The sequence below is a fragment of the Sparus aurata genome, chromosome 7 (assembly GCF_900880675.1).
Source record: "Sparus aurata chromosome 7, fSpaAur1.1, whole genome shotgun sequence".
NCBI lineage: Eukaryota > Metazoa > Chordata > Actinopteri > Spariformes > Sparidae > Sparus > Sparus aurata.
Window position 1 is genome coordinate 33280233 of NC_044193.1, and position 26854 is coordinate 33307086.

General features: G+C 40.2%; 2 protein-coding genes across 2 annotated transcripts; one reads left to right on the forward strand and one right to left on the reverse strand.

Annotated features, from left to right (window-relative positions):
* Positions 1 to 2764: 2764 nt before the first annotated feature.
* On the reverse strand, positions 2765 to 7951 carry LOC115584506 (ninjurin-1-like). Its single transcript, XM_030421966.1, has 4 exons — positions 7774 to 7951; positions 5596 to 5830; positions 3627 to 3762; positions 2765 to 3538 (listed from the first exon to the last, which is right to left on the reverse strand). Exons 1-4 carry the CDS (start codon positions 7828 to 7830, stop codon positions 3454 to 3456), a joined length of 513 nt encoding a protein of 170 aa, XP_030277826.1. The 5' UTR covers positions 7831 to 7951; the 3' UTR covers positions 2765 to 3453.
* Positions 7952 to 16019: 8068 nt separating this feature from the next.
* On the forward strand, positions 16020 to 24336 carry LOC115584531 (putative beta-lactamase-like 1). Its single transcript, XM_030422006.1, has 7 exons — positions 16020 to 16306; positions 16436 to 16576; positions 18054 to 18157; positions 18253 to 18410; positions 18880 to 19091; positions 22275 to 22380; positions 22997 to 24336. The coding sequence occupies exons 2-7, from the start codon at positions 16471 to 16473 to the stop codon at positions 23973 to 23975; spliced, it is 1665 nt and encodes a 554-aa protein (XP_030277866.1). The 5' UTR covers positions 16020 to 16306; positions 16436 to 16470; the 3' UTR covers positions 23976 to 24336.
* Positions 24337 to 26854: the final 2518 nt, after the last annotated feature.

Below are 26854 nucleotides of genomic sequence, written 5' to 3' on the forward strand. Positions count from 1 at the left end.
ACACACACACACACACACACACACACAGCATTACACATTATGAGCTAAGAGATGAACATTTAATTTTACTTTGATTTCATAATTCGTAATTAATATGTAGTTCATGTATGGGAGTATGTATTCAATGTATTTGAAGAAATACTAGTTCTTACCTTGACAACAGCCTCTGGAAGGTCACCAAGGATTTAGAGGCCACTCTCAAGTCCAGGGTCTTGGAGATCAATGTGTGGGTAGGAGGGTGCCATAGAAACAGTTATCTTCACCTTGAAGAATGTCAAGGGCTACTGTTAGTGGCTTCATCACTGTGCAGTATTCTCTGAGGAACTGGTACTCCCGATCTGCGATGGCCAAAATTGTAGGAAATGGTGTTCAGATCGGTGATTGGGAATTCACAGACACGAGCAACGGCATCATGAAAGAAGTTCCATCTGGTCGTACATGGGACAAGGAGCTTCCTTTCAAGGACTTCATCCACGATCTCTGCAGCCACTGTGGAACGGCTGGCCTTGTTCCACAAAGCTGTGCATTTGGAGGTGGCACTTCTGTACACAGCTTTTATGCCTGGCCTTGAAAGTAGCCACTTGTCCACATCAGAGCATGAAATAAGGTTTGCTGTGTGCGATGCACATCTGTGGTGTGGTGGCAAAGTCACAACATCCTCTTCCACATTCATGTCTTGTAAGACATCATGAAGGTCGACAAAAGTCACATCATCACCATCCTCCTCCTCCCCAGAGTCATCATCCTGAACAGGCTGGTAAACTTTTAAAGCTTTGACAAAATGTGAACCATTGTCTGTGACAGTAGCTGTGATTTTGTTAGATATACTAAAGGATGAGTGGATATTGTCCAGTTCAGTAGCAATGCTGTCATACATATGACTGCCCTTGAAACGTCTGCAGGCCAAGGCTGCTTTCTTTCGCTCTGGGCTGTGTGGATCTAACCAGTGGGCGGTCACGCCGAGGTAACTGCGGTTGTGCGCAGTCCAAATATCTGCAGTTGTAGACAAAAAGTCCACCTCTTCAAAACACTTTTTAAGCTCTGTGTTCATTTTGGGGTACTCAGCATCTAGGTATTTCGCAAACGTCTTTGAGCATGGCGTACAGGCCCCTGCTTTCTTAGGTATTTTAGCAATAATGGCTCGGAATGAATCGTCCTCCACCGTCGACAATGGCAACATACTTTTAATCACATACCTGCCTATCATACGGTTGACTTCAGCCTGTGTCATAGGTTTTTGTTGTGAGGCAGAAAAATCTAGCTTTTGCTGCTTTGGCGACTTTGCTCCGTCTCCTTCTTTGCTGGTGGATGGCGAGCTATCATCTGTGGTGGAGGTATCAGTGTTTTTGGCCACTAGCTTTGTAGATGCGTGTGTCGTTGTGAGATGCTTCATTAAATTGGAGTTGCTTACAACGGATGTCGACAAAGTCTTCGCTCCTGGACATGATCTACACATCACATGCACATTCTTGCCTTTGACCACGATGAATTTAAAGTAGTGTTTATATCTCCACCTTGAAAATGCTAACTTTGCATTGGTTTGCTCCAGGCTCGCATCTCTGCTGCTTCATCTAATCTGTTTAGTGGTTGTATGTGTGTGTGGCGCGTGTGCTGGCATGTGTGTAAACACTGGCTCTGATTGGCTACCATGAAACATGACTCGCTTACCTCGTTATTAACCCACCTCCTCACTGTGTATGGAGCCAGGGGTGCATTCGGATTATACAGTTTATTCAATCAATGCATAGTATTGCACCGCATTTAACGCTCAGTAACATTAACGGCGTTGTAACGACGGAAAAAGTAATTAGTTAGATTACCCCGTTACTGAAAAAATAACATCACTACCTAACGCCTTTATTTTAAACGGCGTTATTCCAAACACTGTTCATCGCAGGGCTTGCAGTAGTTTTCATAACCTACTATGTGTTCAACTTGCAATACTGAGAGGAAGCTACAAGGACACTGGAGTTTGTTCAAAAGTAAATCCTGTGCTAGTCTAGTACACTGTTTAGGTATTTTGGCCCTCTTTCCAGCTCTGTTCAGGAATGTTGAATTGTCATTTACTATAATCTGTGCCTTAAATCAGTGGCTCTCTCTTTTGTTTCTATATCAACTTTACGATTATGGTTGTTCCTTTTGATAGCAAGTTGAAGCTTGTTCATTCAAGTGAAATGCTGGGTTCAGACCAAGCGTATTATCACACTTTATTTCTCTAAAACACAGAAGTGCCTCAAAGCATCATTCTGTCCGATCATTATGGTATTTTTTTGACATCAAAATACTGTTCAGAAATCATTTAAGGTTTAATTTTAGAGGGTATTTTGCCTAATGCCTCAAACCAAAGTTGATATAAAAACTACTCAACTGTGAATATCCATGTGGCCACTATAAATAACCTCATGGACTCATGCACTGCTACCAGTCATTTCCAGGTAGCAGGTCTCAGCATCGTGTTCTGTTCAGTATAGTCAGGCAGTATAGTCAGAAGGCAGGGTACATTAAGTGAGGTATGCAAGTTGTAAGATTGCTGAGAGCCGGGGCGCCATTTAGCTCAGTTGGTAAAGCAGGTGTCCCACATACAGAGGCTTTGTCCTCGCTGCAGCGGACCCGGGTTTGACTCCCGGCCAGGGGCCATTTGCTGTGTGTTGCTCCCCCTCTATCTGATCCTGTTTCTTGTCACATAGCTGAATAAAGCCATACAAAGGCCAAAAAAAAAAATAAAAAATGTTAATTGTTCGTACAGATTTTATTTACATTTACATAATATTTTTACATTTATTGCTGGAAATTTCTAAGCTTCTGAACGTGTTTGATGCAGTGGCCTTAATGAATGTACTGTTATATGGCCATTTGTTGTCAGAACAATTCAGGGTACATGGAATGGGACATTCAGATGGAGAACCTGCTGAATGAGGATGGTGTTTACGGATTGTACTGTACAATTAATTAACAGTTAATTACTCAGTTAATGAATGTGTTAATACTGCATTGGCTTTAATAAAAGCCTAATGTTGAAAGGCCATCTCTTGTCCCAGTCATATCTATACAAATAAAAATGTTGATAACAAATGTATCACTCTTTAAATTAATAGTTTCTAGCAGTTTTAGACTGATAAGATCACATTCTACAGTACTTGATTGCATTTTACAATAATAAAGTGTTTATGGTGATTACGGTAGGAATACTAAAATAACAGTATAATGGCAACCAAACAGCTGACAGTATTGTACTGTTAGGCGTATCTTCTATACAGCCCAGTACTGTAAATATTTTAATAGTAATAAGCTGTTATTGTAGATTACAGCAGGTACACTGTAGAATAACAGTAAATACAGCTGCCAGTAGTTCGCTGTAATTTAACAGGGACATATACAGTGTAACCCTTAGATTTCTAGGCTTTGAGGTAACACATGAACAAGGCACCGTCTTTGTTCTGTCCAAAGACTGGTCTAAATTCCTCCAGTCATGTTAAGGTCGATGGGCAGAGGGTTAATGTGAGGCGCTGGTATTGACAGGGCAGGTGACTCGTATGACCTGGGAAGAAAACGGGAGACAAAATAAAGGTCACAGGAGTTTTCCAACAGTAACAGAGTGTACTGTATGTGTGCTCTGTGTGGCCTACCTGACAGCATACCCCTCAAATCCAAGCGCTGTGATGAAGATGTTGATGAGGACGGTGAAGAAGACAAAGACCGTTGCTACATTGTTCATCCTGTTCAACTTGGCATGTTTCCTCACATCGTTCAGATCGTACTTCACTGCCGCCACAGAATCACAGAACAGCAAAAACAACATTAGTGACACTATAAGCTGATGAACAGAAAGACATTCAGATGGGAAGAAAATATGACTGGAACTCTGAAACTTTACTTCAAAAAAGCCTCAGACTTATTATTATTGTTATTATTATTATTATTATTGTTATTATTATTGTTATTCTTCTTATTTTTATTGAGTTGAGCACTGTTAATACACTAGGCATACTATAACTACTACTACTGCTACTTTTACTACTACCACTACTTATACAACTACTACTATTACATCTACTAATACTACTACTTTACCACTACTTCTACTACTACTTCATGTACTGCTATGTCTACTATTACTACTACTACTTCTACTACTTCCACGTTTACTGCGGTTTGTACTACTACTACTACTTCTACTAATACTACTATTACTTGTAATACTACTGCTACTATTTCTACTACTACTACTACTGCTACTTCAACTATTTGTACTACTTCTACTATAACATCGCCCACTTATGCTACTGCTACATAAGGGGTTTTTCAGCAGTGTAGTGTACACATTATAGTGTTATGCATTCTAGGCAAGTATTTTCCAGAATATTCAGTTTTTTCAAAAGTCCATTAGCTGTCTGCATTCACACTGTATTTTTGCAAAATACAACTTTTCTAGTTTTATTGGTAGAAAATGCTGAAGAATCGACTATTTTTCTCATCGGTATCATTCATAATTTCAGAGATTTTTTATCCCCATTCTTATGGCGGAATGGCTTTAAAATCCCACATTTTCAGACTATTTTCCAACTCTACTCCCTTCTTCATACAGTCTCATTGAAACTCTTATTGAAATATTTTCAAAAGAATCACTATATTAATTTTACAACAAACCTAACTAAAAAATTAATATAGTGATTCTTCTGAAAATATTTCAATAAGAGTTTCAATATTCTATATTCTATATTAATTTTACAACAAACCTAACTATGGGGCGGCTGTAGCTCAGTGGGTAGAGCTGGTGGACCAGTGATCGGAAGGTCGCTGGTCCTGCTCCCCTGGGGTGGGACTGAGCTACATGCCGAAGTATCCTTGAGCAAGATACTGAACCCCAGAATTGCTCCTGATGTGCAATTGGCACCCTGTAGGGCAGCCACTGCCATCAGTAAGGGTCCTGCAATGAGCTGGCGACTCGTTCAGGGTGTACCCTGGCCTTCGCCCATAAGTCAAACTGGATTTGGCCCCAGTAAGCCCCGCAACCCCCCACGGGGGGATAAAAAGCAGCAACATCCCGCAACCCTGACGGAAAAGCGGAAAAGAAAAACGAAACAAACCTAACTACTGATTTTACTGAAAATAAAAGCTTGCATTGTGAAAGAAGTGTCTGTAAAATGTAACATTAGCATTTTATTATTTATTTATTAGACTTTAGCATCACAATCCTCAGTAACATTTAGATAGTCTAGAAGAGTGACATATTTAAATCAAGTTATACCTGTTCATGTTTGTGGAGAGCTTAACTGGAAGTTTGCCAGTTTAGTGCACTGTGGGGGATGAAGTGAAGCAATGGTACAGCTGCTTCCTCCACATTGGAAACATATGGGAAACAATCTTTTGGGTATAATAACATTGTAGTGATCCAGTTTGGCCACTATGTCAGACTGGCTTCAAAGTTTTTTTTGTTTTTTTTAGGGTTTGTTTCATGTCCCACTGAGGAGTGGTCTGAGGACCAATATGACCTTCTAAGATCAATAAGATCAAAAGTATGTTTTTGAGGTGCAAGAAAGATGGAGAAGGAGGACAGATAATAGTGGCGAGATATAAATAGTCTAAGTCACTTGCCGATGAAGACGAGCAGCAGCCCCACTACAACCTGCAATGTGATGGACAGAGACAGCAGGACAATGAGGGGGATGTAGAAACGGTATCGAGGCCCCACATAGAGAACGGTCTTCATCTGGGACGAGTTGGCCATCAGCAAGGCAACGTCCAGCATACTCTGAGCTGCACTCTTCTTAGTGGCGTAGTGATTCAAGTTGATGGGACGATGTACTTTTCCAGAGGGGGCTGTCAGTGCCTGTGAGTGTAGACAGGATAACACTTAGGTCTGAGAAAGAGGTACCTTTGGGGTCGTGTTGAAGTACAAATTCACACGGGTGCTATATTGCAGCCACTGTTGTACACACTTGTTATTCTTTGGTTCCCAGTCACAGGTCTGATTGCTCTCTGCACACGTGACACAGTCACAATCACAGCCAGGTGTTGTGTATTTTGTTACTAAGGACTCTATGTACTTAGTTGTGGCTATAAGAGAAGAGGGAGTGCCAGAGTGACAGGTGATGACTCACCTTGACTAAAGAGAGAGCAACAGAATCAACATTTCACAACATGCCCTGACAACTTCTCACATCAACTGAAACATGCATGTGCAGGGAGGCTGACTCTCTGAGTGGGATGTGTTTGCAGTATGGTTGGTTATACTAAAGCCTGAGGAGAGGTAAACTGTTGCTCTGGGTGGAACCTCCTGCACCACAGAGAGAAAGCTGCTGGTGTATTTGTTCAGACTACATCAGAGGCAAAGGCTTTTCTCAGGGCTTTGACCCATCCCATAGGCAAGACGTCACACCTGGCCCTTAGCAAAAAGTAGTTTATTCAAGTGTACAACAAGTATACTTATTTTATACTAAAACTGAGGCAGTATACTTGAAGTGTACTTTTTATATACTACATTTTATATACTTAGGAAAAGTATCGTGAAGTATACTTGGCTTATACTGAAAAGTATAAAGAATAGTCTAAGACTAAGTACATTAATACTTAGACTTATACTTTAATATTAAAGCTTATACTTGTACTTTAGTATACTGTGGACTGTGGCGCAAAGACTCTTGGGTATTCTGTTGTTGTTAGTGTAATTATGGTTTGTGAATGTGTTTGTGAATAAGATGATGTGTAAGACGGTTGCGGGTTAATTCACATCCTTGTTCTGTGGTTAAATTGTGTTGAATTAACAAAGATGATAAAAATGTTGGCACCGTGAGTGAAGGGGTGTTTTCCAGGAGAGACTTCCCGTCTGTTAAACTGTGGGGTATGTATGGTAATAAATGGTGGATCTCTTGCTAGAGCTTGTCACATTGCAAGTGTTAATACTTACAATATCTTGATGTAAGTACAGGGAAAGGTTGAGTTATTGAGTTGTGCTTACATTTAATTTAGCAGAATAAAAATGTTTTTCACTACACACATTTACCTTGAGGTATTACCCCTGTTATAAACTTACATGTTAATAAACTAAAATGTGGACTAGAAGTATATACTTAGTACACTAGTAGTATATAGATTAGTGTACTTGTTGTATACTTGAAAGTGTACTTCTGTAAACTTAAAATGTCCTTATAAAGTAAACTTAAAGTATACTTTATAAACTTAAAATGTTCCAATTTAGTCCGAAGAAGTATTAAATTAGTATACTTTCTAGTATGCTACAAGTACATGGTCCATAGTATACTAGCTATACTTATACTTATACTCAAGCATACTTAATAAAATGAACTTCAAGTATACTGCTTTTTGCTAAGGGGGGGTGCAACTAGCCTAGAGTCAACAAACTTCCATCCATCTCTCTGAACAGCTGACAGATTCTGTAGGAATCTAAGAGTTACGTCATTACTGACATTCCCCTAAACACACACGAGAGCAGTGGTTCCCAACCTGGTAGTCTGGACCTTAACAAGGGCTCACAAGGTGAATCTGAGTCGATGGAAGACTTTCCTTTTTTTCAGACTTTTCTCTTCTGAGACTTACATGTCTAAAAGAACAGGGAAACAGACAATGCACCCTGTATAACCTTAGAGGAAAGTTGTCAGTTTGATTCTGCTTATTCCCTTCTGCTCAAACAGCCTTGGTTAAAACCTTTTAATTTAATTAGTGTTGTTACGCTCAGCAACAGACAGAGCTAATGAATAGGCTAATTAGGCGACTAACAAAATGTTCAAAAGGCCTGAATGATAAAGGGCTTACCTCTATGTCTCCCAGTTTATTCAGAGCCATGCCCTCTCCATTCTGCCTGTGTTCCATGTCCACTATCCCCTCTTTGGTAACTCCACAGCAGCTATCAGGAAGCTGTCCTTCTGCGTTTGATATGTTGAGGATGAGCTGAGATGTAGTCTCAGAGCTCACTGAGAAAGTCGAGGGAGCAGACGGGACTAACCAGTCAGACAGCTCCTCCAGTAACCGGGACATTAAGTAAAACCCCTCCCCCTATGAATCCAGCTTGCTGCGAGGTGTATAGTGTGTTCATGTTTTAAGGGTTTCAGTTTCTTCCCAGCGTGAATAATGTAAACGTTTATATAATATCTCCTCCATGTGTGACACTTACAAAAATACTCAGTATCATTAAATACTGCTTGACATAATATTTCAAATATAAGAATACTGTACACACCTTTGATTTGGAAGCACTCACATCTTTCAGTTCGTATGCCATTTATAAGGCAACAGATTTGGCCTGTTTCATTGGACTCCCGTGTACAGTCGTGGTCAAGCTTTTCCATTCAGAAATGTAAAGAACATACTTGTAAAGAACATATATATCCTGCAGTCTTCAGTCCCAATGATTTCTACAGCTCTCATCTGTGATGTGATGGATTGAGTGGAATTGGAATCAGAATCAGTATTCCTTTACTGTCCCACGAATGGAGAAATTTGTTTGCCACAGCAGCCAAAGGAAATGATGACAAAGTGGTTTGTCAAAAACATTCATGAAGTTTGATTCAGTAATTAATTTATCATAGGTCTTCTGAAAATGTGGCCAAAAATGTCCTTTGTGTATTTTTGTGATGATTTACATTGTCCAGTAGAGGCCACTGTACTCCATGTGACAACACGTTTTACAGATCTTCTTTTAACCACCAATTCTTTTAAATACCAATCCACATTTGTGTAAAAAGGATTTTTCTAGCAATGTTCAACCTTCTTGTTCTGCATAAAGATTTTTAAAAAAGTCTTAAGTCTTAAGTCAATATTGGAAAGTAGAAATTTTGGTTCTACGTTGCAATAAATGTTCCAATAAGAAAAGACTTTTCAAAAAGCTGTACAAAATGTGAAAATGTTACCTTCAGTAGTAAACTTCTGACCAGTTGATTGACATCGATTTCAAAAGATAGGCCTACATATTACTTGTTTGATAATGCACTTACACTATTTTGCTTTTGTTGAAGGCAGAATGTTAAATATTAGTCCAAATTGTAATGTCACGTGTAGAGTGCTCTTATAACAATTTGTTCTAATGGGACAAGGAAAACAGGCTATTTACAGTATTTATACTGAGAGCAGCCTTTTTACATATTTTGTCATTCATGGTTATACTAGATCCCATGATGCAGCTAGACCCTATTCATACCAGACATTTTGGCATAGGATAGCTATGACTAGTTCCTGGTGTTAAGCAAGGAACCTAAAAAGGAAGGAATTCCATTACATTACACATGACATTACATCACTGAATCTTGCTTTGGGGCCAGACTGTGGTGACAACTGCATTGAAGTCTATAGGAGATGCACACAAAAACCCAAATTATCTGTGATATTTGAGTGGCGATGAAGAAAATAAAACAAATACAAGAGAGGAGGTTACCAACTGATGTTTTTATCTATTTAATTTGAGAAAGGCTCCTGTTCTCAGTGGGATTTCAGTGCCATCACTGCTTTTTTCTTGGCACTGCTGAACACTTAAGTGTATTCTTTCATTTTTTGGAGGCATTTCTTCATCAGATATCAAACAACATGGATATGTTAAGTGTTTAGTGTTGGTGTTTCTTCATCATCTCCCATAGGCTCCAATACAGCTTTCACCACTGTTGGTGACATAATGAGCCTTCCCTGTTTTTAAACGTGTTTCACCTGTGCTTTTCCTGCTGTGACAAGCTAAAATGTCTGCACTGATTAAATTGCCTTATGTTGTAAGCAGAAGAACCTGACATGTAAATACCTCGTCAGGTTTGCCCAATGAGACCCATTTTGGCAAAACTTTCTATGGTGTTGAGACAAATCATTCCTTGTTCCTGTTTGAATTGTGTCATGAATCTTACAATTTCAAAGATACATTTCAAGAAAGATGTAACACTAATGAAATAAGACCTTGAAAAATATGTAATTATACCACTAAAACCCATAACTTAAAGCTGGGGTCGGTCAAGTTGGAAGAACCATCAAGCCCAGGCTAGATTTTGATAGTATCCAGCCAGTAAACCTCGCCCCCAGCACTCAGACCTCTCTCTAAAGCCACTACCCCCAAACCATGAATGCACACTGTCCGACAACTGCCCAATACTTCATATATAGAGGAACACAAGTGTCTTGGAAATCATGATAAAACATTTGGCTAATTGCACAATAAATAAAAGGCAATAATAAATTAGTTTGCAAATTAATTAATGTATAATATTTTGATGAATGAAGCATCAGCTCCCTCAATATTTGCCAAACCCTTTTTGTTCAGAAAGGTGGACAAACACTCAAACACAGTTTTCTTTATTTAAATTATAGTTGCAATATAAATTGATACATACAAAGAATCGTCCTGAGCTTTAGAATTTAGGAAGGTGGAAGTTTATTTCTCAAAATATATTAAAAGACATGCTGTAATCAAAGCAATAACCTGTGTGAGTCCATTGTGGTAGCCATCTTGTGTTGGCGCTGAAAGGGGAAGTGTGCCTCAACAGTAGTCTTTTTATGTGGGCGTGTTCTCAGATTTGATTGGATAGTGGATGTGTGATGAAATGACATGTAATTTAGATAAATACTAAATGATGTACAAATGATTTGTTTATTTTGAATGTACAGTAGTTAACATATTGAAGAATGATTTTAAACCTTGATGTGATGAGAAAATTAAAGGGATAGTTGTTTTTTGAAGTGGGGTCATATAAAGTACATATCTATAGTCGATCTGTTTCCTACCGTAATCACCGATCAGCGCAGCTTCAGTTTGGAGAAGTAGAGAGCCGCTCCAGCCCAGATGCTCAGCTTTGTACTGCAGTGAACGGGGTCCAGCGTTCACTGCACCTAAAACAAGGCTCACCTAAAAAAATCTATATCAGTTCAAGTGTACGTTGTATAGAGAAAATTCACACCGCTTTACATCGCCGTCAGACCACCCTTATACTAGTTACATAACTTTTGGATTACTCCATGACATCACCTGAGATGCACCATACCTGAATTGCCAATTAACACTATAAAATTAAACAAGATGCCTAAATCAGCATGAATCTTTATTCTAAAAGGAGGACATGCACACGATCTCTTTTATGCTCTTTAATTCAAGAAACATTTCACAGAAAAATGTGTCAGAACAAGGCTACAGTACTAGCAGTATGCAAAATGTCTCAAAATAAAATGTATCATTTAAAATTTCATTGGAAACCTGTATCATCATAAATGTCTTTCTATTTAAAGGTCATTAGATATGCATCACCAAACTTAAATTCTTCACAATACAACATAACTTAAAAGTGGTTGTTTCAACAATTTAGTGCACTCATGAATTTGTTCAAAATAATATCTTTAAATAAAATATGTCTCTGGCCCTCATGAAAATATTAGATGATGATGAGAATTCAAAGGAAAACAACACTGAATATGAAATGTAATTTAAACTGTATTTAACAGGCCAAACTCACTGTAGCTCACTCAACAAACTATGGCCTTACAGCTATTTTTTCCATCTTACTGGACATTCAGATGTTGCTCAGTGGTCCAAAGTCCTCTTTTCAGATGAAAGTAAATGTTGCATGTCATTTGGAAATCAAGGTCCCAGAGTCTGGAGGAAGAATGGAGAGGCACAGAATCCAAGTTGCTTGAAGTCCAGTGTGAAGTTTCCACAGTAAGTGATGATTTGGGCTGCCATGTCATCTGCTGGTGTTGGTCCACTGTGTTTTATCAAGGCCAAAGTCAACGCAGCCGTCTACCAGGGGCACCTCCTGCTTCCTTCTGCTGATCAGCTTTATGGAAATGCTGATTTCATTTTCCAGCAGGACTTGGCACCTGCCCACACTGCCAAGGGTACCAAAAGCTGGTTCAATGACCATGGTGTTACTGTGCTTGATTGGCCAGGAAACTTGTGTGACCTGAACCCCATAGAGAATCTTTGGGGTATTGTCAAGAGGAAGATGAGACACCAGACCCAACAATGCAGATGATCTGAAGGCTGCTATCAAAGCAACCTGGGCTTCCATTACACCTGAGCAGTGCCACAGGCTGACTGCCTCCATGCCACGCTGCATTGGTGCAGTAATTCATGCAAAAGGAGGCCCAACCAAGTATTTAATGCATAGAAATACACATACTTGTATGTAATATTCTAATTTTCTGAGACACTGAATTTGGGGCTTTCATTATCTGTAAGCCATAACCCTCAAAATTGCAATAAATAAAGGCTTGAAATATTTCATTCTATGTGTAATGAATCTATATAATATTTGTTTTTCACTTTCTGAAATGAGTGACAAAAAATATTAAACTTTTTCACGATATTAAAATCTTTGAGATGTACCTGTATAGAATCTATCTGCAATTTAAGACTTATCTATAAACAAAGAAGACATTAAAGATGCTAACTCATCTATAAAGTAGGAAAAGAAAGCTTTAAGTTTAAAGGAAAGGTTGTGTGTGTGTGTGTGTGTGTGTGTGTGTGTGTGTGTGTGTGCATGTGTGTTTGGTTTGTGTGTTTGCAGTACTGTTGCAGCTATTGGCTGCTCTGCACCTGGCCCATTTCCTGCAGGAGGCTCAGATCTCTGGGTTGTATGGAGAGTCAGTCGGAGGAGGGGGGGGGGGGGGGGGGGGGCTGCTGCTCAACTCTGACAGGTCAGCAGCACACTCACGGAGTCTTCTCTCCAGAGGCTTCTCGGAATGTGCTTGTGAATATTAATTTTCCTTCAGTTCCTTCATTTGTTTTTTCTTTGTTTGTTTTGTTTTGCATTTTAAGTTTGATAATAAGGCCAAATGATCGAATATGTGGTTAATGTTTACCAGACGTAGCTCTGCACCTTCTGTGCAAGGCTGTTTTGTGCCCATCTGGATCACTTCTTTATTTTGTACAGTTTACATGGCTGAGAACATGCTGCTGCTGCCAAGGTTTGAACAATACGTATACCGTCCAAAGGAGTTTCTTTCTCCTTCAATCAGTGCGTTTACATGACACTCAAGAAAACCGGATTACTGGGTTAGTCTGACTATGATCGGATGTTTAAGATGCATGTATACACCTTAGTCTGACTAAAATCAGACTGGATCGGATTTCTCATAGTCGAATTAAAACACCTAGATTATTCGATTGATAGTCGCATTACTCGTGCATGTATACGTTCCATCAGCGCAAGAAAGAGCGCCATTGTGCATTTAGTTTGTGTAATTATCATGTACACCACATACGAAACGTACAAAGATGTAGCTCTGTCTCGCTCTTCATACGACATCTTTCTTGAATGCCGAGGCAGTTTGTTGTTGCTGGTGACGTAAAGAAGTCAGCTGGAGGTGGCTCTGTTACCACTAGTTGAAATGGGTACAGCGCCACCTATTGTACCGGGGTATGACATGCTCCGGCCAATAATCCGATTTTTTCACCGACATGTATACTCGGACAATTGCAGTTGTCTGATTGAGTAGCATAGTCGAACTATGGCTGTAATCCGACTAAGCTGTGCATGTAAACGCACTGAATGTCTCAGACTTGAGTGGTGACATCAGAAAAGTGCCACTTTTTTGGCAATGTTACACATAGCCCTTTCCCTGGTGATCAGTGATACTCAATAAATTTTTCTACATAGTTGTTGCCCCTAGAGGAAAGTGGCAATAGGCTGGATTACTGACATATTGCTTCAAACATACAGTGAGCCTTGGAATGAGGAAGGGCTTTTTCCACATTTAGCTCTACATACTTAGTGTATGGAGTTGATATGACCTCCTCCCCTGTAGCTCTGGGACCTTAAGAACCAAAGTTATTGACCGAAATCCATATTTAGAAAACAGTCCTTTTTGCAAATAATTGACATTATGCAATCAGGTGCCAGCAATAACATTTGTTCAAGTGCCTGCAATTTTTGAAGCAGAAACTTAATGATTCTAATATTTTCACTTTAGATTTAGAGTAGTAAGAGGAATCGCAATTGGTGATCTCTGATGGTACATATTAATAGGCTACTTGGTCCAATATCCATTGCATGCAATGACTGCCTAAAGTATGCAACCCATAGAGGCATAGACCACCAACGTGTTAATAAATCAATAAGAGCCTCACAGGCTATTAGGTCACTGCTGCTAATGTTGCAATCTACCAGACGTTTTAGTAACACTGTCGGGTTGTCTACACGGTTGTCTATGTCTAAATTCTGACCTTCATGTGGGGTGTGGTTCACATCTTTATTGATATAGCAAAAGGTGTTCACGGTTGTACCCAGGTTGTGGCCACAAAAGAAATAAACACACTCTGTGTTTGAGTTTACTCCAAACTATTGCTTAACTACACTAACTGTACTGAACAAGTGACCAGAACCCCAATATATTGCACAGATGGAGTTTAGCATGAGTACAATAAATGTTAAAATAGCCTGGCTCTTGGTTACAGATGTCATGCAATAGCAAATCACGTTACTTAGTCTTATTCAGTGAAAGACACACGTCAGCGTGGACCTCTGCACATTCCCACTGTTATCAACACTGATCTGCCCAATCAGATCCAACAAGTTAAAGTTGCGCCCCTTTGTGTTTTGGAATTTTCAGTCGTAGTTTCCAACTTGCAGTTGTGTTTTCTGTCTTAAGCATCTGTTTGCATACTATAGTAAATTAAGCAATATTTTGGTGAAAAATGTTTTTTCAGGCTAGTAGCCTAACAAGAATGGGTAAATTTGGATACATATTATGGCACACATGGTTTCAATTGAGTTTCACTTTATGTTTTGTGTGGAAGACAGTGATGTCACTTATTTTCCACATAATAAGTGTTTTTGTTGTTTTGTTTTTGTTGCACAGAATAGTAAATTAAGCAACATTTCTATGAAAATGTGTTTTTCAAGCAAGTTTCCTTATAAGGAATATTTCAAATTGGATAAATATTATGGCACATATGGTTTCAATGGAATTCCACTTCATTAGTTGTCAAAAGTCATATATTCCCATTTTGAGTGTTTCTTTGAGAAATAAGCATTTTTTATGCACAGTATAGTAAATTTTGCAACATTTCAGTGAAAACTGGAAGTCAGCCAGCTCACCAGTGTCCCCAGTAGTGACCAACCTCTCCTTTCTCCCTTGCCGACCAAAGAATGTCTAAATCTGAATAAATATCATAGCACACATGGTTTCAACTGAGTTCCATTTAATTTTGTGTCAAAAGTAATTTATTCTCATTTTGAGCGTTTCTTGTGAAATTACCACTCCATGTTTTGTATAAAAGACAGCCACGTCAATTTTGGGTTTATCTTGGCAAAATAGGCGTCTTTTTGCACGATAAAGAAAAAAAAATTCATGCAAGCTTTCGACCAAAAATGTTTGAAGTTGGATTAATATTATGGCAAACATGATTTCAATTCTGTTTCAATACCTTTTGTGTAAAAGGTCATTAAGGGAGATTAAGAGTATTTTTGCACAGTACAGTAATATTCCAATGAAAAATCATTTTTCAAGGAAGTTGTGTCCCATGTGTGCTACATTATCCAAATTTAGACATTGCTTGGTGCGAAACTTGCTTAAAATATGATCTTTTACTGATATATTGCTTAATTTACTTTACTGTGCAAAAAGATGCTAATTTTGTGGAGATAAACCCAAAATTGACGTGACAAAATATAAAGTGGAATGCCTGCTATAATATTTACTTACATCAAATGCAGGGTCTTAACCATAATTTTGCTGTCCTGACTATAATTAAACACATGAACTATTCTTCAGCAGTCAAAATGGGTGCAAATAGTCCCCTTTCAGAATCGGTCCTGACTCTATAGCGCTTTTCCTTCAAATGCTCTTAAAAATGTAACATAAAATGGGTACTCCTCCTCTCTTCACGCTACCATCAGACCAGTACTATTTCATACCTGGTAAATCGTCATTCATTCCATATGATACTTAATTGTACCTTCTGATATGGTGATGAAGAGCATCAAGCAGTGGATGAGTGATGCGTGTGTGGAATTAACCCCAAAGGAAGTGAGATGATTTAATTGCTCAGGATGAGTGCTTAGCAGGTTTCCATCCTACAGCTCTCCTTACATTTGGCTCAGCAGCTGAATCTCCCAGCAGATTATGATGTCATGCTGGAGTGGGAATAGAATCAGCTCTTCCTCCGGAGCCAGGGATCACAGTCAGGATTAAGTGCATCTAGGTAGTGGTCGGTAGCCAGTGAATACTCAAGAGAGAGTAGAGCTGAGTTCATGCAGTCCTGCTGCATTCTCCCCTGTGGACCTCGCAAGCAACTCAATTATGGATTTTCCCTGCCTAAAAAAGAAGAATGACACAAAGAAGATGAGAGAAATCTGAGGCTTGTTCTCCCTCCTTCAGTAAGGTAAATTATAAGTCCAGCAGCTGCTGTTTGTTCAGGAAATGCCCATGACGGTTGTCTTTTTACATGTTGAGGTGGGTGCACTTATTCTTTAGCAGTTTTTACAAACATTGATTTTATTTTTTTTCCTAGACTGAGCCTGCCGCCCATAACAACCAGTAGGCAAGATGAAGGTGAAATGGACCATGCTTGGCATGGTTGTCTTCTTTCTGCTCTCTGTGGTCATGACCTGCTGCTTTATATGGCAGTATAGGATGCCAAAGCTGAAGACAGGTAAGGTTTATCTAGCCAAAACAGAGTTATCCTCAGAACACCCACACATAGACTTTTTTACAGCATGACTTTCCAACCTGGAACTACTTTTGGACCTAGTCTGTCCTTAGCCCCTTTGGTGTAATTGCTCATTTACAGGAGCTGCAGCAGGCTTACACAAGGCTGGATATAGTAGCAGCAGGATTACCAGCCCTGTTAGAGCAGACTTTAACTCCTGCTGAGAGATGGGAGGAGGAGGGGGGTGGAGCTGAGCAGTGCTGGGTTTCCCCGTAAAAAATGTCAACAGTCACTGCCTTTAATAGCTTACGCTTTATGTGATATAAAGCTGAATTTCACTCAGACACAGCTCAGTATTAAGGGTGCACTGTGCTGAAGGATCAATGAGGAACATAACAAAGCTCCATAACCTGGTAGCCCTAAGAAAACTGCACAACATGGCGACACAATCTACTACCACTATTACAGATAGTTAGATGAGGTTTTAGCATCTTAATTGTTTCTATTGTCATACATAAACAACTGAATAGGTCAATTCCCAGTGAACAGTTCACAAAACAACATGACTGTAGCAGCAAATCAGCCAAAGGTGGATCGGACATTCTTTGGTCAGGTTTAGGCAAGAAAACAACTTGTTTAGGTTGAGGAAAACACCGTTGTTTTGTAATTGCTATGGTACCTACAGGTCATCGCCAAATAAATGTGGGTGGTAATAAGCTGCTTTCACATATGACCAACATGTTTTTTTTTCTACTCATACTCACAAAAAAAAATATTATATATATATTTTCATAGAAATGAATTATTATTGAATAATGAATATGTCAGATTTTATTCTTGAAGGTCCATGCATTATTCGAAATTCGTATTTATTATGTAACCCTGCTGACAAACCAACCAATCAACAAACAAACGGATGACTGGACACATGCGTCTCATTCCCAACCCAGCAAAAACTGACACTTTAGGATTGTAGCACGGGTTGGCTGCCATCCTAAAACCTCAGTTTTTGAAAAGTTAGGACTGAGATTCAAAAGTCAGCTTTTCTTACAAATAGCACCTTTAACTGCTTCTGAAACTACAACCTTTGTCCAAAGACCTGTTATGACATGTTATGTCATTTCTGACAGAGCAACAATTTCTACTTCTTCAAGTTTCTGTGCTCAGCTCGGCTACACAGGTCTGTCTCTGTGGGGACAGATTGATGCAAATTAGTACTTTTTATTGATCTTCTCATCTATCAGTAAGATTGACAACATACTACAGGGTTAAAAGTTTAGTTCAGACACATTTGGTTATTTTCTGCAATACCAGACTACATCTAGTTAAAGCAGTTACCCACAGTCACACCTGGGGCTGCCACAACAGTCTACTGTGCATCTCGGGTTGTACAACTAGGGCTCATATTCTATGACGACCAATAGAGAAGTTGTGTCTGCATGTTTCATGTGATGAGACTGCATTTCCCCCCTTTCCACAGAAGTGGCTGTAAAGAAAGCAGCAGTAGAAGACATGTGCCCTAAATTCCCTGAGCCTGTGCCCCTGAAACATCCCATCACATCGCTGAGGGCAGCCTTAGAAAAGGTCAGTCTATTCAACAGATTTTTCTAGTTCATATCAAAGTGAAGAAATTTTGGATATGGCAATTCAGTCAGTCTTACTGAAGTTTCTCTTCACAGATAGATGTACTCCTTAGGTCGAGCGTTGACAACACCAGGCTCCCAGCCATATCAGCCATCGTGGTTTTAAATGACTCTGTTCTGTGGAATGGAAACTTTGGCAAGAGGAACATGAGTGACCCCTCCTCATCTGCACCCAATGAGTACACAGTGTACAGGTGAGATTTATTGTCAGTATTTGGAACAGGTGAGGAACATAGAATTATGATTAAAATTTACATGAAATATGACTGAGATTTGACAAAAAGGGAAGTGGTGATTCATCTACATGTCAGATACTTAGTTATTAATATTACCAGTCCTAAGGCCATCCAGCCAGTTCATAATATTAGCAGCTCCATCTAAAGAATAATCATTACCACACATGATGTAAGCCTTTGTCCAATTCTTCTATTCGGCATTGCATTTAATCTGAGGCTTAGTGTCAGAATTAGGAGTTAGGATTAGACCATCGTTGTATTAGGTAAGATCCATATGGGACCCATGATCATTGAGACTGAACCACTCACTAGATGAAGTGCTTAAATTTGATTTGTGCAGCAGCACTGGGAATGCTATGTATTATTAAACCAAGATACATTTATCTAATCAAATGTGTTGCATTCACTCTGATCACTTTAATCGCAGAATTGCGAGCCTGTCGAAGATTTTCCCCACATTGATGCTTTACAAGCTGTGGGAGAATGGCCTGGTGGACTCTCTGGACGACCCTCTGGAGAAGTACGCAGACAACTTCACAATCAAGAACCCACTGGGGAAAAGTGGGGGGCCAACAGCCAGGACACTCAGCCGCCGCTCTCCTGCACTCACCCTGCGGCGGATGGCTAGCCAGCTTTCTGGTAACCTCTAAATCTGTTTTAATGAAATGACAGCCATTTTTAATTGACCTACACCAGAGCACCAGGCATCCAACATGACATGAGAAGCAGAAACTTAATATGTACGTAAACGCATATAATTGCTTTGATTCTGGGTTTTGGAGCGTTGCATGTCCACAGGAATTAATACTGTACTGCATGGAAGCAAAGGTAGAGGCAGAGGAAATGTGTCAGCAGAAGCCTCTGAACCAATGACACTGATCTGAACGTATTGCCAACCACAGCTTCCATAATAATTCATTGATATATTAAGCTTCTTGAGTGTTGATGTCTTGGGTTATAACTACATTGTGCAAATGTAAGTTTGTAATATACAGAAGGACCTTGTTCAGTTTTCAATTTAGTGTTGAATAGGGATGGATGGGCTTTGATCTGACCCGAGAGGTTTAATCCTATGAACACACACAAGTGAGATGTAAACAATGATGCTCACATCACAGCAGCTTGTTTATGTATACACAGTGGTAAAATACACCTACCTAGGGTTAGGGCTGGTTGATGACCACATTATAGTGTCCACCACGTACACATACAAAGGCAGGAACAGTAAACACATTTGATGACAATGAAATCCACACAAAAATGTGCAAAACACAGGCTGGAAGATAAGACGTGCATCAACCTGGTCAAAGACTGAACATTACATGCATCACAAAGCTGGTAGTTTTTGGAGCAGAGTTAATATAAGATTGCATCAGACTGTGATTGTGACACTTGCTTCTTATTTTTTGCCCTCCTTATATTCAGTAACACTAACGCTGGTAGCATTGCTTTGGCTGTCTGCTTTATGAAAGCCATCTAAATGAGAACAATGTAAACAATGCATTTAAATTGTGTAAAACTCTGGCCTACAGTATATGAAATTGTGAAACAAACAGAAACTGAATTTTCTAATTTGGTAACCCTTTCTGCAAATGGCAGATAAAAGTAAATCTCTGATAAAGATGATCACTTAAAGTGATTCACTACCTACTTCCACAACACAGACACACACACACACACACACACACACACAAATATGGTGTTGAGTGTTGAAGATGAGCTCAGAAATGATTTTAAGTAGGAAGCTGCTCTGTAGTCTGATGGTGTGTAAGCAGATATCTCAGTATCTTTTGCCAGACGGCAGCAGGGTGAACAGACTGCCAGTAGTGAGCTCACAATGAAACCAATATGGTAAGAACCTCAGCCCGCATACAGCGACCATCATATCTATTTATGTAAAAAGGAAAACACAATGTTGATCTATGCTGTTATATTGTGTAATTGGTGGTTTTGATTCCTATATCTTTACATCATTGTCAAACAGCTCAGCAGCAGTTTAGTCAAAAGTAGGTCCTGACTCTCTCATACATCCCTTTGAGGACACGTCTCTGCCACCCACTACAGCACCTTAGCTAACACAGACTCCCATGAACACAGAGTGGAGCTATAATTACACTGAGCTGTGTCCAGAAATGGAAGCTAATCAGCTCTGTGCTCCCAGAATGAAAAGAAGGGATTAACAGAAGGGAAGCCCTGACAGTAGGAGTCAATCCGCACACAGACTCAAAACATAACACAGTATTTTTGGAAAGGTTGCATGCTAGCACTTGCTAACATGCAACCAAAGTAATGAATAAATTGATTTTTTTAATGTGACGATGGCACTAGAGGAAAAGTCAGGGAATCACTAGTAGTGGAAGTCTCCAGTGTTTAGTCTGAACCAACTGACTGATCAACACTGGAAGTCGTAAAGCCGATGCCAGCATGGCTACAAAGTCTTTAAGTGGATTTACCCCAACCATTTTCGTAAAAGAATATTGACTCAGCTGATTTCAGTTCTGACCTGTGGAACAACAAATTTTCGATAGAACTGAAAAACATTAGCTTTAGTACTGATCATGACCAGCAAGTCAGTGGCATTCAAATACTGACAGAAACTCTGTACCACACTGCATTGTAGTATATCCACTGAGCTTTTGAATGAGGCACTTAGAGCAGTCACCTATGAAAGTTGTGTTGACCTCACTGCTTCTTATAAGTCTTGTTTATAGAGGTCAAACCTTTCTGGTTGTTTGGAAAGAGTGCAGAGCATTGCATGCACTGTTATAATATATATACGAACAGAATAAAGGTCATGTTAAAGTTGAATTCTGGTATGTTAAAACCTGGGCCTTACATTTACATGTTTCAGTGAGCGAATGTTTTATGCTTACCAAACTTTTTGGAATTTATCTAGAAGATGGCATCAGCTGGGAGAACGGCTGCAATGGCTGCAATGTAATCTTTTACAGCAACACTGACAGCCTTTTGTTGTTATTCTCAGTGTTCCGTTCCGTTCTCTTTCCGCTTTTTCCGTCAGGGTCGCGGGGATGTTACTGCTTTATCGCCCCTTCAAGGGCCTTAAACAACTAGATCCATTTTCTAACCTGACACAGAAGGCTTGTTCTGAAATCTCATGAGATGAGTTTATAGTTGGTCCTTTTCAACACATGTGCAGATGAGTTTCAGTAACCAAAGCTAAATGATATTCTTTTTAGGTAGACCAGAAAGTAGAGCACTACAGAAGTCAATTCTGCGTGTAATAAAAGCATTCATTAATGTCTCTGTGGGCTTGCAAGAGGAACTGCCGCACTTTGGCTATGTTCTTAAGATGATAAAAGATAGTCTTATACATAGTATTGTTTCGGTGCTGACGCAGGTGGAGCTTATCATAAACAGAGAGGGATTAATTCAGATCTGTCCATCTTTGAGAAGACTTTGAGAAGAAGAGAAGCTATTTCTGTTCCTTGATCAGATTCCTGTAACATTACTAAGGAACATCGATAACTTTAGCTAATTCAGCAAAATTACTTTTTCTGAGCAACTGAATCTGAATCTTACTAAAACAATGTTTTCTTTGTTTATTATCGTCATATTAACAGTTATAAATCTGACAAGGCCTGAAATTAATTATTACCTCATTTGTCATGCAAATAAAAAAAAGTGTGTTAAAAATACATTGCATCTCTCTTTTGCCCGGCCAAAACAAATGCACATGATAGCCAGATCAACATCTTCCAAAACAAGGTAGTGGTGCTCATATTGTTTTCATCTAAAAATTCATGAGCAGCCACAGGTTTATTTACTATATTTACTCACTAAGGTTTTCTAATATTTTTACAGGGTTACCCAGAAGATTAAGATCCACTAATCTCCTCTGGAGTGGAGATACAAAGGCTGCCCTTAATTTGCTACAGGATGATGTCCTGGTGGCGGATCCAGGCACCAAGTAAGAATCTGTTTCCTTCCTGTGTTGCTGTACTTTTGACTGTGGGGGCTTTAGACCCACAGTTGGTTGCCCAACCATCTTAAACCTAATGGTGGACCACAGGGCAAAAACTGTATTACTGTATTGTATTGTACTGGTAAGATGCAAAATGGTACTATATGGAAGCCCCGAGGGGCAAGTAAAGCAACAAATCTGATGGTCCATTTCCAAAATTTGATCTCCTGTGTTATTGAGTTAAGAGGGTGAAAACATTTTTGTGCCAAGATAATATCAATTTTTTCACTTCTCACCTCTCATGGCTTCCATAGTAAAAGGATACCGAGTTGCATTAATTGATCGACCTCCTGCTCAGTGCCATTAGGCCCACTGTGCTCATATTATGAAAAATGAATGGATAGTATAGAGTTGGGGTTGTCAAAAACATAAATCATTTCTTTCAAAATATTGTTTTTTGGCCTGCGGGCCCAACTTTGGGCAGCCCTGCTTTAGACAATCCATGTGTTCCAATGGTCTGAAGGGAAAGAGTGCGCTGATGGTCTTTTCACAGAACTTTTGGTATTTTGTATCCAGTGGGCACTTGCTAACATCTGTGACATATTTCTCTCTTTTCTTTCAGATGCCACTACAGTAATGTTGCTTTTTCCTTATTGGCCAACATCTTGGCCCAGAAGGTGACTGGCTCAGACTTTGAGAGCTGGGTGTCTGACAACATTCTTCAGCGGCTCAGCATGGAGGACACTGGTTTCAACTTAACTACTGCTATTCAGAAGCAGATGGCTGTGGGTGTATACAGCAATGGTCAGCCAGCTCCCCTTTACAACCTCGGCTGGTACCGACCTGCAGGTCAGATGTATTCCACTGCAGCTGACATGGCCAAGCTCATGATGGCTCTTCTGGGCGGTTACGGCTGGACTCTGCTTCGCCAGGACACCCTCAACACCATGCTGACCCCAGTTATCCGATGCCACAGCAGCTACTTTGCCAACTCCACCGGAACACCGTGGGAGATCAACCAGAAGTTTGGCTATGATGTGGTGAGGAAGGACGGAGACCTGGACGGTTACGCAGCCACCCTCGCCCTGGTGCCAAGGCTCAAACTGGGACTGGTCATCCTGATGGCTGGCGTTCGTCCTGCGGACCAGGACCTTGCGAGCCAGGCATACAGCTATCTTATCCCTGCAGTAGAGAACGCTTTCAGGGATGCTAAACGAACTCTTAGACCACCGCTCAACCCGGCTCCTTATGTGGGCTTTTTCACTTACAGGAATATGACTTTCTATGAAATTAAGGTGGACTCAGATGGGGTGCTGGTCATGCAGCAGTTTGGACCACAAGTGGACACAAATGTGCCATCCAAGTACCGAACTATTCGACTGGATTACCTGCAGGACAGGGTGTTCAGGGTGGTTTTTGAGAGCCCATACCCCTGCAAGCTGAAGGTTAACAGTGCCTCAGTCTCACTGGAGGCACAGGACAGACAGCTTTTCAATTTTTTCCCCTTTAACAAGAAAGGTGTGTCGCCAGGGTTTGATTCTCCAGGACTCAACACTTACAGGGTGACAAGGATAGCTGGCAGACCATACTTTACTTCATAAAGACAGGAATTCAACAATAACTGGGGGGTTGTGTCAAGGACATTATATTATATTATTGTGATATTGTTATTCCATACTAATTGTATCATTTAGCTATGTTCAATTCTCCAAAGGAATCAAGTCATCCTTCTGCTACATGACTAGCACAAGCAAAGCAAAAAAGATATAATTGTATAGGTTACTGTATAAATGTTTGCTAAGTCGTGTTTGTGTTATGATGATGTGTTTGTATTCCTCCTGAACCTTTAAGTGCCTACAGTGTGACTTAGAAAGAGGAAAATCATGACTGACTGAATTCCACCAGGGAAGCATGCAAACATGTTTTCTGTGCACAATAAAGAGCAAAGTTGCAGAATATTTTGATAAATGAATTTCAAATTCTGTAATAAGCATTTAAGTGTTTAATAGGCATTAAAAGTGTTTATTTTTTTACTAAGTTCTACTAATTGGTAGACTTACAGTTAACACTGAGGTGACCACAGAACATCCATTGAACAACCCGGCAATATAAACGCTCGTATAAATGTGCAAGGAAGAAAACATCTGGGAACACCAATCAATATAATAATTAAAAACAAGATAAATAAACTCAATGTCATTCTTCATCTCATAACAGCCAAACTCTGAGCTCTGACACTGCTCTTAGGCTTTGTGCTTCGAGCTAGAATGTTACATCCACCTGCTGACAATGTGTACTTTCTTGTGTGTTAAATGGTAAATGTTAGCTTGCTAACATGCCAATATCATGGAAAATTGGAAAACGTTACCTGCTAAACACTATACATTGCCATGTGAGCATTTTGGCATGCTGATGTTAGCATTTCTTTGACTTTAAAAGTTCATTATTGTTGGATTTTTACAAATAATCCGATGAGTCACATCACTTGCAGCATTTGGCGGATTGCGAGCAGGTCGCAGTGAGCCAGGAGTCGTCTGGACTGCCTAACTTCTCTCAGGATGAGGAGCTTCCTTTTTAAAATTTCTCTTTGACTTAATATTTCTCTTTGGGTTTGGAATGAGAAGCTCCTTAAGTTTTACTTCTCCTGAATCAGCCAGTTCGGAACCACTTTAAAGGGATAGTTCGGGTTTTTTGAAGTGGGGTAATATAAAGTACATATCTATCCACCTTATTCCTGACTTTGTGAGTCTACCCATGGTTCATAGCGGTATTCGGTTATGCTCTTCCGGTTGAACTGGCTGACCTCAGTGTTTATGCTGACGTAGCTGTCATGCTCGCTCTAAAACCGGCTTTTAACACAAAGAAAGCGACAGAATGGATAAAAATCGGCGGTGGATACACAGTATAAATGTTTTAATAAGTCGTGAGGACAGTTCTCACAGTGCCTCACCCGTCAGTTCTCACGGAGTGGGCAGATGACATGAAGCATTAGCACGGCATTAGCCCGACGTTAGCTACATCGCTAACGTCGGGCTAATGCTTATCTTATATTTTCTGAAGATGTTGACGGCGGAGAATTACGCAGTTACAAAAGCACAGAAGCATACAACTACCTGCACAGTAACAACATAGGGAAAGTACTGTTGAAGAAACACAGCGAGTTTCTGAAGGCAGCAGTAGCGCCCAGCCATAGTGTCAATCAAGCTAAACATACAGCGTGGATAATGCTGAAGGAAAGTTAAGTCGTGGAGACAGGCTGCTGCTCGGACGTTGCCGGGTTAGTAAAGTCATGCAGCAGCTATTCTGTGGAAGATATTCATAAACCCAAATATTTATTTTAGTGTCAAAGCCACGAGCCGCGCTTGTCTCCGTTCCTCCTTCCTCGGCATGGCGTGTAGGGCGCAGGGCACGGACAAGTTTGTCTAAGTGGTTGATGTACTACACGAAACGTTTCTGAAAAAAACTTCAATTTTCATGAATTGTTGTGGCAACCAACAACGGCACATGTTGTACCTGAGCTCATTCTAAAAACAATTTAGCACTTATGACCTAACGCTAGTTGTTTAGGGCTAGCTTAGCGGCTGCGGCCATCATGTAGTTGCAAGGCAACCGGAAACAGAAAACCGCCGGTGGAAGTCTGTCATGACAGCCCACATAGGCTCCCGAGGAAACAGGTGGATAGTCGATCTGTTACCTACCGTAATCACCGATCAGCACAGCCTCAGTTTGGAGAAGCAGAGAGCCGCTCCAGCCCAGATGCTCAGCTTTGTACTGCAGTGAACGGGGTCCAGCAAAAAAGCAAAATTAACCACCTAAAACAAGGCTCACCTAAAAAAAATCTATATCAGTTCAAGTGTACGTTGTATAGGTAAAATTCACACCGCTTTACATCGCCGTCAGACCGCGCTTTCTTTTGGCACTACATTTTCTCAACCGCAGAACCCCCGTATCCGTACGCACTAGCGTAACTGGGCAACAGCTGATCTGTGAGCGGCGGAATACAGCGTGAGGCCCAGTTGCTGGACGAGAGGTTTACTTTCGTTAAAAACAAAACTTAACTCTCAGTATCCTTCCGCATTAGCGCTCATGCGTAGGGATAAGGGGGTTCTGCGGTTGAGCAAATGTAGTGCCAAAAGAAAGCGCGGCCTGACAGCGATGTAAAGTGGTATGAATTTTACCTATACAACGTACACTTGACCTGATGTAAAATCATTTAGATGAGCCTTGTTTTAGGTGGTTAATTACACTTTTTCGCTGGACCCCGTTCACTGCAGTACAAAGCTTAGCGTCTGGGCTGGAGCGGCTCTCTACTTCTCCATGTCCATAATCGAAAAGTATATCATAAAAATATGTGTGTGTGTGTGTGTGTGTGTGTGTGTGTGTGCATGCGTGTGTTATATAGGCCTATATATAAACTATGTTATGCATGCTAAACAGGGACGTGCACATGATTATAGAGGGGCAGGGGCTCAAAGTCAGA

Bases quoted from the DNA above. Each gene is read 5' to 3' on its own strand.
- LOC115584506 (XM_030421966.1), bottom strand. From the start codon at position 7,830: ATGGAACACAGGCAGAATGGAGAGGGCATGGCTCTGAATAAACTGGGA. The intron at 3,763-5,595 runs GCAAGTGACTTA...CTGTGGCGGCAG, and splicing joins GCTGCTGCTCGTCTTCATCG to TGAAGTACGATCTGAACGAT. The intron at 3,539-3,626 runs GTAGGCCACACA...TTTTCTTCCCAG, and splicing joins TTTGAGGGGTATGCTGTCAG to GTCATACGAGTCACCTGCCC.
- LOC115584531 (XM_030422006.1), top strand. From the start codon at position 16,471: ATGAAGGTGAAATGGACCATGCTTGGCATGGTTGTCTTCTTTCTGCTC. The intron at 16,577-18,053 runs GTAAGGTTTATC...CCCTTTCCACAG, and splicing joins GATGCCAAAGCTGAAGACAG to AAGTGGCTGTAAAGAAAGCA. The intron at 18,411-18,879 runs GTGAGATTTATT...CTTTAATCGCAG, and splicing joins AATGAGTACACAGTGTACAG to AATTGCGAGCCTGTCGAAGA.